The 15622-nt window shown below is 45.6% G+C and overlaps 1 protein-coding gene across 2 annotated transcripts in view; it reads left to right on the forward strand.

The window, feature by feature from the left end:
- Positions 1-1368: 1368 nt before the first annotated feature.
- Positions 1369-15622, forward strand: part of RBM25 (RNA binding motif protein 25) — a 41458-nt gene continuing 27204 nt past the window's right edge. The window contains exons 1-2 of one of the 2 annotated variants that reach the window (XM_074955598.1): positions 1369-1531; positions 9353-9473. In XM_074955598.1, coding sequence (XP_074811699.1) covers positions 9368-9473 — 106 coding nt within the window. In that variant the 5' untranslated portion in view covers positions 1369-1531; positions 9353-9367. The remainder of the gene's footprint in view (positions 1532-9352; positions 9474-15622) is intronic. The other variant, XM_074955596.1, reaches the window with a different exon arrangement.

Here is a 15622-nt window from a genome sequence, read left to right on the forward strand (position 1 = left end):
CACTAAGCTGTTGTATATACAACACTTGCTGTGAACACTGCCCTCTTGACTTGAAAGTGGGTGGACTGGATTGGCCATAGAATCACAGAACTGGAAGGGACCTCGAGAGATCATCTAGTCCAGTCCCCTACACTGAAGGCAGGACTAAGTATTATCTAGACCATCCCGGACAGGTGTTTGTCCAACCTGCTCTTAAAAGTCCACAGTGATGGAGATTCCACAACCTCCCTAGACAATTTATTCCAGTGCTTAACCACTCTGACAGTTAGGAAGTTTTTCCTAATGTCCAACCTAAACCAAAGCTCTGAGTGAGGCTTGAACTCACAACCCCAGGCGTATCCCCCCCCCCACACACACACACACTAACCAGTTGCACTACTGTAGGTGTTTGTTAGAAAATGCCTCCTTGCCTTATTGGGATCCAGGAATCAAACCCGAGTCAACTCCTTAGAAAGCAGCTAGGCTCACCACTAAACCACCAATGCATCCATCTTTAGGCCCTGATCCTGCAAAGACTTATCTTTATGTACTGTGTCTATAATCCATGGAAAGCTTAAAAAAAGAAATAGTGAGGTAGCTTATGCCTTTTCTGATCTATGTGACATGAGCTGAATTATTGTGTAAAACGGAGTCTCAAACTTACGCTTACTGTGGCCCAGTTTTTAATGGTCTACACAAGACAATCTCTTTCCTCCCCTTCACGCTCACAGCGACTTCCTCTTTCCACTGGCAATTTCATGGTATCTTCCTGGTAACTACAGTAATTGCCTAGAGGGGAAAGTAGTCTGGGGAGGGGGCAGCGTTCTGTATTTTTAAATGTCATTTAACGCGCTTTCGCTGCGGGCAAGGGGCCAGGGAAGCCAGCGGCAGGCACCCAGGTCGCCCTGTGTGCCCCCACCAACAGTAGCTGCTGTGAGTTACACCAGCGTGTCCTGGGCGGCTCATGGCCTTGAGGGCAATGGGGCGATGCTGGCACCTGGCAGGCAGGACGGTGCCAGGGCTGAGGATGGGGTGCGGCTGCACTGAGCCGCGATGGCTTGGGGGGAGGGGGATGCCTACCCCGTGAAGCTTTTGTGTTAGGCTGGTGAGACGCCAGCAGCCTCGGCCACTTGACCTCAAGATGGCGACTCTAGTAAGGGTCAATCAAGTGGTTACCGCTCCTGGTTGCCCCCAGCAAAGATGGCGCCGGACACCCCTTTTCTCCCTACGCCCTTCTAGCCATCACCACTCTATGGTAAGACGCGCTTTGTGTCTCTGTGCGCATAGCGCGGACTTTCTATCAGAACTCCCAGGCTGCCTCTATGATCGGGCGGCGCGGTGCAGGCCGGGACGCTGGCGGAAGGGGCGGCTCACGTGACCCCCAGCACAGCACGGCGGCGCGCCTGGTTCTGTGCAGTGTGTTCGCGGCCTAGAGGCCTCCAAGCCCGGCGGAGGCGGCGAGCGGGACAGGCCTTCCCCATCCCCGGCTGACGTGTGCGGGAGAGGCTGAGGCGGTGCCCCGGACGCGGCTCCTGCCCCTCAGGGAAGGAGGGTGAGTCCCGAGGGCAGGTGGGGAGAGAAGCCGCCATCGGCGCCCAGCCACCCGCCCGCGGAGGAGACGCAATCCTCGGCGGCGGGACGGGGAGAATTTCCCCCCCCCCGTCCCGCCTCCTGGGAGAACCCGCCCCCTCCACCGAGGACCACGAGGGGGCTGCCCAGCGCCGGGGGTGGGGGCGAGTCGCGCCCTGGGGTGTGTATTGGTGCATCCCCTCCCCCTCCCCCAGCAAGCGGAGAGTCTCTGCCCTGTGAGCGGAGGAGGCGGGGACGTCCCTTCGCTGAGGGGTGGGGGCCACCTGCCATACTCTAGCTTGGAAACGTGGAGCGTAGCCATCCCCCCCATGGAGGAGGAGGAGGGGGGGGGGCACCTCTTCGTCCACACTGCCTAGCCCTGTGTAGATCCAGTGGTGAGTGAGTGGTGGTAGTTACATGTGTCAGTGAAGGCGACTTAGCACCTACTTTGGCCAAAACCCATGGTGTTTAAGAACATGCTAGCTGGCTGTGGATCCCACTAGGATTGACCAAGATGAGCTATTTTGCTTTTAAACTGTATTGGTTTTGATCATGTCTACACTGGTAAAATGTATTGCAAGAGAACGTTTTAACTAATGTGGTGTGAAATGTGATTTTTGAAATGTGAAATATGGATAAGGACAATCATATTCAAAAATATGTTAGCTGGTTGTGATTAACAAAACTTTCAACCTGATTCTAGGGAGTCAAGTGTTTTAAAAGTGTTGATAAGAATATTTTTAAACAACTCTCATTTCCCCAGATATGTCTACACAAGCTCTGAGAAAGAGATGGAAGCTTTCTCTGTTAGAGGGGAATAGTCTTCCCTTCATTTTAGTTAAAAATGGGGAGTCTCTAACAACTTCCTCCACACATGCATGCTCTGTCTTTATCACTTTGTGAGGTGAAGATAAGCCGGGGTGGGCAAACTATGGCCTATGGGCCGTATCTGGCCTGTCAGGGGCTGTGGATCTGGCCTGTGGGATTGCCAGCCCCGTGGCTGCGCTGGAAGCTGCTGGCACTGCGGCCCCTGGGAGAGGGGGGGCAGAGGGCTCAACGCCCTGCCCTTGCCTGCAGACACTGCCCCCTGCAGCTCCCATTGGTTGGGAACGGGGAACCGCAGCCAATGGGAACTTTGGGGGAGGTACCCACAGGTGAGGGTAGTGTGTGGAACCTACTGCTCCCCCCTTCCCCTAGGGGTCGCAGGGATGTGGTGCCGAAGGGGAGCAGCGCAGGGCCAGGGCAGGTATGGAGCCTACCTTAGCCCTGCTGCACGCCGCTGCCACCCAGAGCCCACACCCCCTGCCCTGAGCCCCCTGCCGCACCCCAACCCCCTGCCTTGAGCCCCCTCCCGCACTCCACACCTCATCTTGCACCCCAACCCCCTACCCTGAGCACCCAGTCCCCTGACCCAGCCCTACATTCATGGCCCTGCATGCAATTTCCCTATCCAGATGTGGCCCTTGGGCCAAAAAGTTTGCCCACCCCGAGATTAGCCGCCACCACTGGTGCAGTGCAGTGCAATAAGTGTGGAGGTTCAGGTTCTAGGCCCAGTCAGGCCTTGAGAGAGAGAAGCCCAAATCATAGTCTTTTGCACTTTTTATGGGGGCCAGACACCCCCACAGTAGTTGCTTTGCAAATAGTTTTCTGGGTCTTCATGCTCCTCTCTAAAGATTTCCTGAGAAAGGAGGCTCATTGGATGCCGTAGCCCTGGCCACCCAGAGGAGATCTAATCATGTTGCTGAGGAATCCTCCTCCCATTCTCAGGATTGAGGTGCAGGCAGCCCCTGCATTGACAGTGGAGCTTTGTGTGGGCACAAGAAGTTACAGAATCAGGGGCTAAACAGTAAAGTGTGTTGCAGTGAGAGGCAGGGCATGCAGGGAAGAGTAATGGGAAGGATAATGGCTGTCTGCCCTTTTGGTTGAGTGTGCTGCCTCTTGGGCAGCCTTTGCATGCATAGAAGGTAAAAATCCACACCCCTGAGTTATGCAGCTGTATTGAGCGAAATCCCAGTGTGCCAAGAATACAATAACAGAACCTCAGAATGATGGCGAACTGGAGTTTTAGCTGTTTTCTACTTCAAAATAGCTTAAAATTCTATAATGAGGATTGTATTGACCTAATTTAGACTCTGATTCTGCATACACTGAACTCAATGGCAATACTGACTGGAACAATTTTCTTATTCAGTTGTTTCCTCTTCCAGAGGTCATCCTGTTCTGAAATTTTTTGGATATTTTTCTTGCAAACCTGTGCTGTTAAGTGAAATGAAAAATGTACAAATTATTTGAGGACAACATATAAATGGGCATTTATTCATTCTTTGGTGGTGGTACTACTTAGGAGGACTAGCCTTTGAAGACTCATGTACTGTCAGAATTGTCTAATGTTTTTCACCCTAGGAGTTTTGCTTGTTTTAGAAAGTATTTAAAACACTGATGTGGTGAAAGTACTGCACATTTTTAACAAAATACAAGGTAACATAGTATTCAAATCACCAGCAGAATATTTGTAACATCCTTTTAATTTGAGCAATTCTGATTATGTAATTGACAAGCCTACCCAGCATAATTCTGCAACCAGCTGTATATAAAATTAGACTTTCAGTAAAGCATTCCACTCCAGACAAAAAACACTACTAAAATAAGTATTGGAATATATCTGCATGTGCACCAGATTTTGCCTAAGACTTGAACAAACCAAACTTAAATTTCTAATCTAGACAAAGCTGTTTTGGGGATTGGTTAACCAAACAGTAATAGAAGACTTTTCCAAAAGTGGCAAAAAATCTCCTTACTGTAGACTAAATATACAGACTTTGAAATGCAAAAGGACAGTATTAGAGGAATTTTGGAGGTGAGGTAAAATGAGTTAAAATGGAAATAGTCAGAAGAGCCTTGACCATAGCATCGCTACTATGATGACATAATATGTATCTTTACCTTCAAATATATATTTTAAAAAATTAAGCACTTATTCACACAGCTCGCAAGAGTTGAAGGGTCTGTAATTCCTGTGCTACAATTGATATTACTAACACCTTGTGTAGTGCAGCCTCAGTTTAACAGTGTTGTAATTAACTGTTGCATGAGGAATACAGACTTCTGAATGCTGTTTTTTATAGGTTTTTAAAACAATCTTTTAGTTACCTTTGGAAAGGAAATTACACATTTTGCTCAACCAGGATTTGAAAAGACCAATATTAAAAGAAATGGAAAATTATTCTGGGGGCTAATGCTAATAGGGTCCAAAGTTATTGTCATCAAGATGTTACTTCTGCAAGGAGGCTTAGTTGCCAATTTAATAAAAAATTAAAGATGTCCTTGGTTGTTTTAATTACATTACTGATTCTAGTAAAGAGAAATTCATGATCTACTTACAGCCCTGTCTGTTCACCCACCATTATTAAAAATATATTCTATATATTTAAAGTTTAGAAGTACTCTGAGTAATTGAAATTTTAGTTTCTTTAGCCACAGAATCTGAACATGGCATCAGCAGTGCAAGCTTTCCACGCTTTCTTGCTAATATGCCAGAACCATGATGCAATGGAAGTGCTTCATAATGAGACAGTAGTACAGACTCCACGTTTTTTCAGTATTTGGAATGACATCACTTGTGATGGTGACTTGTGTGTTTTAGATACCTATTCTCCAGGTATTGAACTCTGGACTCCAATCACTGACACATTTTGTGTAGGCTCAGTTTCATTTAAAGTCCTACTATGTTAATGCATTAGTGAAAGCCACCTGTAACTTTGCGTAAGGTAATATAAAAACAAGAAGTATAATATACACTTGTAAACTCTTCTCACTTGTGAAAATATATCGATATCATTTAAGTGATTACTTCACACATTTTCTTAACACTCAGGAGAAATCTGAAGTTTACCATATACCTATTGAGTGGACAGAGCTTGAAAAATTTATCAGATCTAGAAAGCTAACTCTACTAATTATTGGCCAGTATGAAAGGGCAGCACCTGGTGAGAAGCTCCGTACCCCAACTGCCAGGATGCCTACTAGGGTGTTCTCTCTGCACTGTGCTTGGATGCTCATATCTTTCTGTATTAGCCTTTGGTTTGTGGGTGACCAATAGGGTTGCCAACTGTCTAATCACACAAACCTAAATACCCCTTCCCCCATGCCCCGCCCCTTCCCTAAGGCCCCACCCCACTCACTCCATCCCCCCTCCCTCCCTCACTTTCACTGGGCTGGGGTAGGCAGTTAGGGTGGGGGGTGGGATCTGGGCTGGGGCTGAGGGGTTTGAAGTGGGGGAGGGGGCTCTGGACTGAGCCTGGGGCAGGGTGTGGGGTGCAGGAGGGAGTGCAGGGTGCAAGCTCTGGGAGGGTGTTTCGGTGAAGGAGCGGGCTCCAGGCTGGGGTGGGGGGTGGATGCAGGAGGGGATATGGAGTGCAGGCTCTGGCCCGGAGGCGCTTACCTCGGGCGGCTCCCAGTTGGTGGTGCAGCAGGGCTAAGGCACGCTCCCTGCCTGTCCTGGTCCTCTGCTACTCCCAGAAGTGGCTGGCATGTCTCTGCGTTCCCTGGGGGGAGCTGGGGGCTCTTCCTGTGCCCACAAGCACCACCCCCACAGCTCCCATTGGCTGCAGTTTCCTGCCAATGGGAGCTGCGGAGTTGGTGCTCGGGGCAGGGGCAGCGCGTGGAGAACTGCCCAGGAGCTGCAGGGATGTGCCAGCCACTTTTGGAAGCGGCGTGAAGCTAGGGCAAGCAAGGAGTCTGCTTTAGCCCCACTGCACCGCCAGACTTTCAGTGCCTAAAATCTCCCAGTTTGGCTTCAGTAGCTTCCGGGAGATAGGGCGTAATTCCAGGAGACTCCCGGCGAAACCAGGAGGGTTGGCAACCCTGGCGATTAGCTTGAACCACCAAGGCCCTTCTGACTGATGGAAGGGAGAAGGAGCACATGCCCTCTTCTCTCCCTTATCTATGAGTTTACTAATTGTCATTGGAGAAATCCTGCTACTCAATTCCTTCTTCTTTCTGGTTCCTGCCTCTCCCCCACCACCCCCAAAACAAACAAACCCAAAACAACCTCCTGGCTTCTACAAGGTGTCTCTCCCCTACCTTCCCTTCACAGAGAATAGCTTCAATATCTGTATCTACTGCTGCTCTTCAGAGCTCTCCTTAATAGCCAGAGAATGAAACTGACATCTTTGTCAGTTTCACTCTTCAAGAATTTTACACAGCAGCAGAAAAACATATCCTATTCCCTTTAACTTAATTTTGCTGTTGCATGTGAAAGCTATGGATAGCAGAGGTACTGAAGCTCTCTCTACTCACTCAGGACTATATCATTGAATTGATTCACATTAGTAGGATCTTTTCAAGGGCTAGAAACTTGTTCCTTTTTTAAACAAGTTTAAATTGGTGAATTTTTCAAGCTGTGTACATAGCAACACGTTTTATTCACTGTAGGCCTAGACGTGAAAGGTTGTAAACCCTGTCTGTTCTGTACCAACTCTTTTTTTATTCATCTTGAGGGCTAAAGGTTATTCCACTGAATGCTAGGTTTTGCTTTGATTTTGATCAAAAACAAACCTTAGCCTATATGGACATACGAGCCTCCAGCTCATTTGGAACAAGTCTGGGTCCAATAGTTCTTTCCTGCCATCCTTCCCCAAAACCGTCTTTATGTATCCACATTTGGAGGAGTCTCTTTGTTCAGATCTCTCCTTTCCTGGGACCCTGGGAAGTGATTGTTTGGCAGGGTGCATTTGGCTTTTGGTTAGGAAAGTACACAACTGAAATACCTAGGTGGAGAAGGGAATCTCCTCGTTCTCCCACCCCAAAAGTCGTAGATGTTAGTATTTCAGCTACTTTAAACTGTCTTGTGTGTGGCAGTAGATTTTTGATTCTCAAAGCTTAATGGTGAAAGGGACAGCAAAAAGAGAGCCATAGAAAGGAGAGGCATGCTAAAAAATATTGAACAGTAGAAAAGTTTGTCTATTTTGTGTGATGTAAGTATAGCTTAGATCTCATAAATGTGAGAAGTCTTCTGTTTGCTACCTGGTTTACTCCACCACCTCAGGCCTTGTATCAGATACATTTTACCTTTACTTTTGGTGGGAAGAGCTGGATGCCCTTGGGTCAGTTAAAGGGACATTGTCTATACTTTAATCTTTTGTTAATTGGCTAACTTAAAAAAAAAAAAAAAAAGCTAAACTTGCATATTGCTCCATTTTAAATAGTAGGAACTGAACTTTAAAAAATAGCTGCTTTTTCTGCTCCTGCTTAGAGATATATTTGATGTGAGCTCAAGAGTAACACCACCAAATATGCTTGGACTCACTGCCCCTGGTGTACATGCCTGCTTATTTCCATAGTTCTCCCAGACTCTGAAAACAATCTTGGTTCTGAATTCTAAAATTCCTTCCTCTAGACTCTGAGGTCTCTCTTTATCTGTTATCATGGTAGGATAGTGGTATTAGCTTTTAGTGCTAACATCACAGCACTACCATGTTTCCTGCTTGCTCCCATGTATGGAAGGTATAGTACTCCTAGGCCCAGTGGCTCTCGTTTCTTGCTCCTCCCTGCTCCAACACGAGTGGGGTATAGATAATGTTTTTGTTCCTCATATATCTAGCTCTTGCATCATCCACATGCAGACCTATTTCCTGCTCATTCTGGCTCCTGCACTTGGGGTGCACCTTCCCTCCCCAAATTATCTCTCTCTAACCAGCTCTTGCTAAATGAAACCCATTTTTAAAACTGGACAAAAAACACCTCCAGCAGGGGTTGGAACCCGGTTGATTCAGGGATAGTGGCTGAGTCTGGCATTCTGACTTAGTGGTACCCCATTTACTTAAGAATATAGGCTCATGGTAGGGTATCTGCATGGTAATAGTTACCGATGCATTAATGTATGAGACTTTATGTGCACGTTATCTGCTTGAGTAAGGCTGATGAGCATATGGGTGTTTTTTGGTTTTTTTAACACCAGTTTCGTCTGTAAAGACCAGATATTTGAATAACAAGCTAGATTACTTTTTAGATAGTTTAATAATAGTTGTGAATATAATTGCTATGATGGTGCTGAAACTAAGAGTATATGCCTCCCTTCTGTTCTGGTAGGAGGTGTGTGCACTTTTCAAATTGTAAGTGGTCTCTTGTAAGTGTATATATAGATAGTGAGTGCATTTCAGAATGGTCTTTATTATGGGTAGGTAGCATGCTGACTCTTCAGCTCATCAGCTACCAGCCAAGTTGAACCAACAGACATGGGAACTGGCTAGTTAAAAATAGACTGGAGAACCCTCTGCATGCCTATCAACTCTGTGTTTGAAGTTAAAAATTTACCTTGTGTTCGTCCCATTAATAGATATTGCTTTGAGCTGATTCTGACCCTTGGTAACTTGATTCACAAACATCTAATACATTACTACTTCATCTGTGCAGGAGAGCTAGTTGGCTTATTGCAAAACTTTATTCTGAATTTATTTCTGATTTTAGATATTGGAAAAGTAACTCCTGTGGGCATATTGTATTTTCTCTGAGCTCGTTATCTACAAACAGTTCTCTGTGAAATGTTTGGCATAAAGAATTAGCTTAATCTCTTGCATCAGTCCATCCTAAAAGGCAAGACTTTCATGTTTAATAATAGCACTATTAGAAAAGAAGTCTTCCACTACTGCTTTGTTATTGCTTAATTGGGGAAAGGAAACATGAACTGAAGTTTGCATTTCAACAGGCAGTCCCTAGAAGGACGAAAATCAGAGTTAGTGTGGTGATTGTCAGTTCACTCCACTTTGAATAGATGATGTTTTTATCTTTTTCCCCCCCACCCCAGATTGCTGCTGCAAGAATGTCTTTTCCACCTCACTTGAATCGCCCTCCTATGGGAATCCCAACACTTCCACCTGGGATTCCACCTCCACAATTTCCTGGTTTTCCTCCACCTGTACCTCCTGGTAAGTGATGTTAGCAAGTAGAACAACTACGGAACTAAGTAATTTTTCCTGTACTAAATTTTAAACGTTTTGTATTCGCTCTTGCACTTATGCAATTGCATACATGTATTTTAAGGTTGAAGACCCTATTTATCCATAGAGATGTACAATATGAGTAAGCTTCCCGCTGGTATGCCCAATGTTTCTCTGAACAGAAATTAAAGCTTCTAGAGTGAGAATAGCTCAGTTTCTGTGTCTAATTATTCCTCATCCTCTCCATTGAGATTGGCTCCTAACGTCATTTGTTTGTGGTGATGGGTTTTATGACATCTACCTGCTTGGCAATGGACTGCAGCTTTCAACATTTTTCAAATAGGCTACTGTAACAGCCTTTGGGGATGGTAACCCAAACACCATGGAAGGCACTTGGATACCCTGGGAATGTGTGCTAGGAAAATATAGCAGCAACTTTTGGTAGCTGCTAGCCTGTTTTCAACTTGAACCCATAGGTGAAAGGCTACAGAGTCCATTAGCAGTCCCTTGGCCATGGTTTTAATTTGCACACTGAGGACCCTTCCTTGTTGTTTATATTACAATGCAGGCAATCCTCAAACTTACAACGCAATTTTCAGGAACCAATTGTGTCATAAGTCGAAACGCCATAACTCAGAACCACAATACACTCCATTGCGGGACCGAGCGTCGTAAAGTCAAAACCAATTGTCGTAAATCGAATCAGGTTGTCAATTCAGAAATGTCGTAAGTGCCATTCGTCGTAAGTTAAACGTCGTAAAGTTGAGGACTGCCTGTAATACTGAGAGGCCCCAGTCAAGATGGGGCTCTTTTATGCTAAGCACTGTGTGAAGACATGGCTTATAGTTTAAGGAGTTTACAATCTAGTCCAATTTACAAATACAGGTTTTATTTTAATCCTTCTGTCAAATCTAAATATTTCCTATCAAGGTTGACAACTTTTGGGACCATGAGATCCCCTAACATAGAAGAAGTTGTTGTTCTCTGTATTGAAGCTTGGGAGCCCTGAGTTTGTTTCTGTCTCTAACTTTCTAAGCAAGCAAAATGTTCTGGAGGCATGGGGAGCGTTCTGAGATTTCATAAGGAACAAGGTGGATCCCTGGGATTGAAGATATTACTTGCTGCACATTTTGGTTTGGAATAACTTTCTAAGAACATATATAATTGCCTAAAATAAAACAGAACTCTGTGGACCATGTTTCTCCTCCAAGAGATACAACTTAAATATCCTGTTCTATATTTTAACAGGATGTCAGCAGGCCATATGGATAACTATCCCAATACTGCTTCATATGGGAATGTGTGTGCCCTTTCTGGCATTGTTACATGGTGAAGACACACCTATTAGTACCTCATGATGCCTAATTTTTAGACCTGTTTTTTTTGTGGGGGGGGGGGGGGGACTTGCTTAGACTGGACTCTCATAAGCATATTTAATGCAAGAAGCAAGTTAAAATCCTCCGCTAAACCTGTCTGTTGTAACATTAAAATTTCTCTCTCATTCCTTTTCTTCTGATTTTCTATTGTTGTTTCCTTATACATATTGTACTTCCTGGTCTCCCTTCTTCCATTTTTAAATCTCTCCCTCTGTTTCCATTCTGCTCCCCTTCCAGTGTCTCTTCTTCCTCTGCTCCTAGTGCTTAATCATTGGGCTATCATTCTAGTTTCTCTTATATTGATCACTCATTCTTTCTTCGCATTCCCAGTGCACAGGCTAGCCTCAGTCTAAAGACAGAAGCTTTACTTTTTCAGGCTAACAGCACATTCTTCTTTCTGCACTGTAGCTGGGAGCAGGGAGTAGTTGGAGGCTGGTGGAGCGGGAGAGAAGGGTGAGAGCAGCTGTTGTATTATGTTGCAGTTAAGTAAACTGCTGCAAAATGCTGCACAGCATATGGGCTACAGAAAATGCCTTGCTGACCCTGTGTGTGGCTGTATGGGTTATCCACTGGTGTCTTGTAGAGTAAAATATTTTCAGAAGCCATGTGGCTGAACTACTGCATATATGGCTATAAATGTTAACACAGTTTTGTGTCCTAGTGGGTAATTCTGGAATGGTTTGTAGAATATAAAAACATTCATCTCCTCTCCCCCACCACACACACGCACCCCCACCAATCCCTTCTTGCATTACATTATTTAAAACTTAAATAGAAGTTTTTGAGATCAACAGGCTATTATCTTTTTTTCTGCTAAAGCTGCACTTCTTTGATTAAATAAACATGTTCTGCCACTGAAAACTTTGTAGTGAAATTTAAAACTGTAACCCTGTTTGCCATTACTATGTCCTGAGTGTGTATACATGTTTCCGTGCTATTGCAAGACTTTCTAAAGCCTATTTTTTTTTGTAGTATTACCTGAGTACCATCTCTCTTCTTTCCCAATGGCATTTTAAAGAATCTATTCTAAAGTGTTTGATGTATATGCTTGATACATGTAAGCTTCTGTTATTTGAAGGTTTCCTTGTTACCACATAAGAGGAAGAAGAACTTTCCTCTTGCAAAGTCTGACCTTATACAAAACAAATTAATTGTTTCAGTACTAGCAATCCATAAGGGGTATAAACAGGAAGAGAGAAGGATTTTGAAAATATCATAGTCTTTCTTGCAACTGGAAAGCATGATCTACATCGCTAATGTACTAGTCTGTGGGGATAACACCTATTTCCCTAAAGAGGGGGCACTGGTTTCTCACTTCTCTACTCTTCTGTGACTAATACTACAGGCAAATAGTGACACTTGTAGTTAAGATTGCCATATACTTTTCTGTTACAAGACCTTGTTTTCAGTTGTTTTGCCAGACTTTAACTGTTTGGGCTGAAATTTCCTATGCCGAGTGTCTACCTCTGGGTGAATTTTTTTTTTTTTTTTTTTTTGGAGAATTTCAGCTAAAACAGTTTGGTGGTTTCTGGAAACAAGGTTGGGGGGGAAAAGGTTATTTTGTGCATTTAAAAAAAATCTTACAACTGATTCAATGACAAGCGGTAGCACCTTCATACTTTACAATGGGACACGGGGTGAAATTTTGGCAAGGGTGTGTGTGTGTCTCGTCATGGTGTCAGGAATGTGAATTTTTGCTCTACCTATGAAAATTCACCTAAATATGACCAAGTTATAAGCATCTGAAAAATTACAGTTCCTGTATGCTCAGTATAGATTTCTTAGTTTAGCAGCTAAATTGTCTTGATTGTCAGCGTTGGGTATACTCCATACACAGACAGCTCCTTTGAGTTGACCAGACTGCTACTCCTGAGGGAATTCTGTGCAAGTGCAGAATTAATGTCCCCTGCAGATTTTACTCTTTCCTTGCAGAATAATTGATGCATGCGCCCATCCTGGGCAGCAGTCCCAAGTAGGCACGTCTGGTTTGGGCATGAGGAAGCAGCCTGGGGAGATACAAATTGCCATCTCTTCCCCTGCATGTGCTGCTCCAGTGGCTGGGTCAGACCCATCCCTGGGAACCTCCCCCAGCTGCAGGAAGCTCAGCACTCCCACTTCCTGTCCCCATCGCTCCCCAGCTGTGGAGGGAGGGTTCACTGTGTGGGGAGCTGCCCCTTATACACCCAGACCCCCTGCCAAGCCCCACCCTCCCTGCACCTGGATCACTCCGCTAATCCCCTTGTACCCAGACCCCCACCCCACTGAGCCCCAACCAGCTGCACCTGGACCCCCACTTCTCCAGTACCTAGGCTTCCCCTTCTATTGCTGAGCCCCAACACCTTCACCTGGATCCCCACTTGCAGAGTCCCATTCCCACAGCACTCAGCACCCCCCAGCAAGCCCCATGCATTGAGATCCTCCAGACCCCCAACCAAGCTGCTGGCATCCAGATTGCCCCACACACAACCCTATCACCAAACAGCTGAATTGGGCTGAGCCTGCTTGCCCCACACCTGGATTGGGTGGCAGGGCTGGGGGTGCGTGCAAGAGTCTGTTCCTCTTGCTCGCTATTGCGGAGTGCCTGGAGCTGGGGAGAGAAAGGCCTTAGGATGTTGCTGGAGCAGGCCCGACCCTTGTGCTGTGTCAGGGTCAGGTCTGTGTCTAGGGGAGGGGGAGGCTTCAGGGTGATCCTCCACCTCCGTGCAGCCAGTGGCCTGCGCTCCCCACTGCCGTGCTGGATCTTCCACTTCCATTGCCCTTCTAATTTATTATCTTCAACAATTTCAGTTCTAGACCAGTGACTATACATACCAGTGACTGTACGTGACTTGCTGAGTACTACTTAGCCATGCCATTCACTAAGGCCCCAATCTGGCAAAACACTAGTTTAACTGGGAAAACTCAGGTGCTGAACTTTATGCACATATTTAACTGCTGTGCCAAGTCATGGTCTAACTTTACTCCTAAGGATGTACTGCCCTTTTGATATGTTTACACAGCAAAGAAAAACCTGTGGCTGGCTTGTGCCAGCCAATTAGGGCTTGCAGGGCTTTGGTTGTGGAGCTGTTTCATCACTGTGTAGACTTCCAGACTGGGGCTGGAACCCTGGCTCTAGGACCCTGCAGGGTTGAAGGGTCCCAAAGCTCAGCTCCAGCCTGGGCCTGGAAGTCTGCACAGTAATGAAACAGCCCCACAGCCTGAACCCCATATGCCAGAGTCAGCTGGCACGGACCAGCCATGTGTGTGTGGTTTGTTTGTTTGTTTTTTGCTATGTAGACGTACCCTTAAAGTCTTCTGTGCTTGATATACATGGAAATATTAGTATTACCATTTGCTCTGTGGCACCATATAGATGTGCTAATATGCCTAGCATGGAATCTTTGTCAAAACTCTTTCTGAATCTTTTTTGTTGTCTGTATTGTTGCGGACGTACTTACTGAGAGAGATTCTAAAATAAATTACCAAAATAAATGAAAGTGGTGTGATTATATTGTTTTTAACAAATAAAATAGGCAGAATTTTAAAATATTGTGCACATAATTTTTAATTTTGGGGGCACAGAATTCCCGCAGGAGTAGACTGCGCATGGTCCATCCCAGGGCTTCAGATGTTGAGAGAGACTTTTCATGCAATTGCTCTTTGTGGCTGCAGGGGGCCATTGTGGTGCCAGGCACTATATCTGAGAGCGAGCAGACTGTCTCTCTTGTCCTCTCTGTGCTCCCTCTGCTGATGCCCAGGCAGTTTGGAGGAGGAGGAAGCAGCCTGACCTAAATGCAGAGGAGTGAGGAATGGGAGTGGGTGTGGGGGAAGAGATGCAGGGCAGTTGGGGGAGGGAGGTTAGGAGCAGGATTTGGTGGGGGGTGGGGAGGAGCTGAGGGTGAGGGGCATGGAATGTGGGTGGAGGAAAATAGCAGCAGATGAGGAAATGGAGCAGGAACTGGGAAGGGAAGATAGGGACAGGAGCAGGGGGGTACAAAAATGCAAGCAGGAAGAAGAGAAAGATAGGAGGAGGAGGGGAGTGTATCTGGGAAATGAGTGAGTGGATAGGATGGGCAGAACTTGGATCTGTAACCACTAGAGAACAGTCCCCTATAGAATCTGAATTCTGAACCCTTTGTTCTGGAGTCTTCATACTTCTTTGCTGTCTAGCGATTAGCACTCACTGGCCAAGTGTCTCCATCCTTCTTCTCTGTGGACCTGCCATCAGAGATAACAACCTTTTTACTGCTTACAGTTACTCCATTAGGTCAGGTAATAGTGGGGTGCTGCGGGTTTAAAGTTCCCAGTGACCCATTTTTGGGGTGGCGGGGGGAAGAAGGAGAGAAACATCCATATAGTTTCACCTGAGTAACTGTTTTTTGTTTTTCAGTTTTTGTTTTTAAAAAACTGAAGGTTTCTTATGTAATGTACTATATTAAAAGAACATCAAGGTTGCAAACTCAAGCTCTCACAAATTAGGAAATGCCTGAATTAAAGTTGTCCATGCAACCCTAATTTGGCCCTCTTGTACATATGCATTATGATACCGTCTTTAATTATATGACCACATACTTTTTTTCCCCCCCACTGGACCCCCTGCCTCACTGAGTGCATAGGACTGATGTTGTGGGAATGAATCAAGTATGGAATGAGGCTGTTGTCTGTAAGGCCTCGTTTGTTGGAGAGGTTGGAAAGTGTAGTGAATGAGCCAGGGAACTGCATGAAGAGAGAGAATGGTCTTGTGGTTCAGGGGTATTGTGAACATAAATTCATTAATGTTTT

The sequence above is a fragment of the Natator depressus genome, chromosome 6 (assembly GCF_965152275.1).
Source record: "Natator depressus isolate rNatDep1 chromosome 6, rNatDep2.hap1, whole genome shotgun sequence".
NCBI lineage: Eukaryota > Metazoa > Chordata > Testudines > Cheloniidae > Natator > Natator depressus.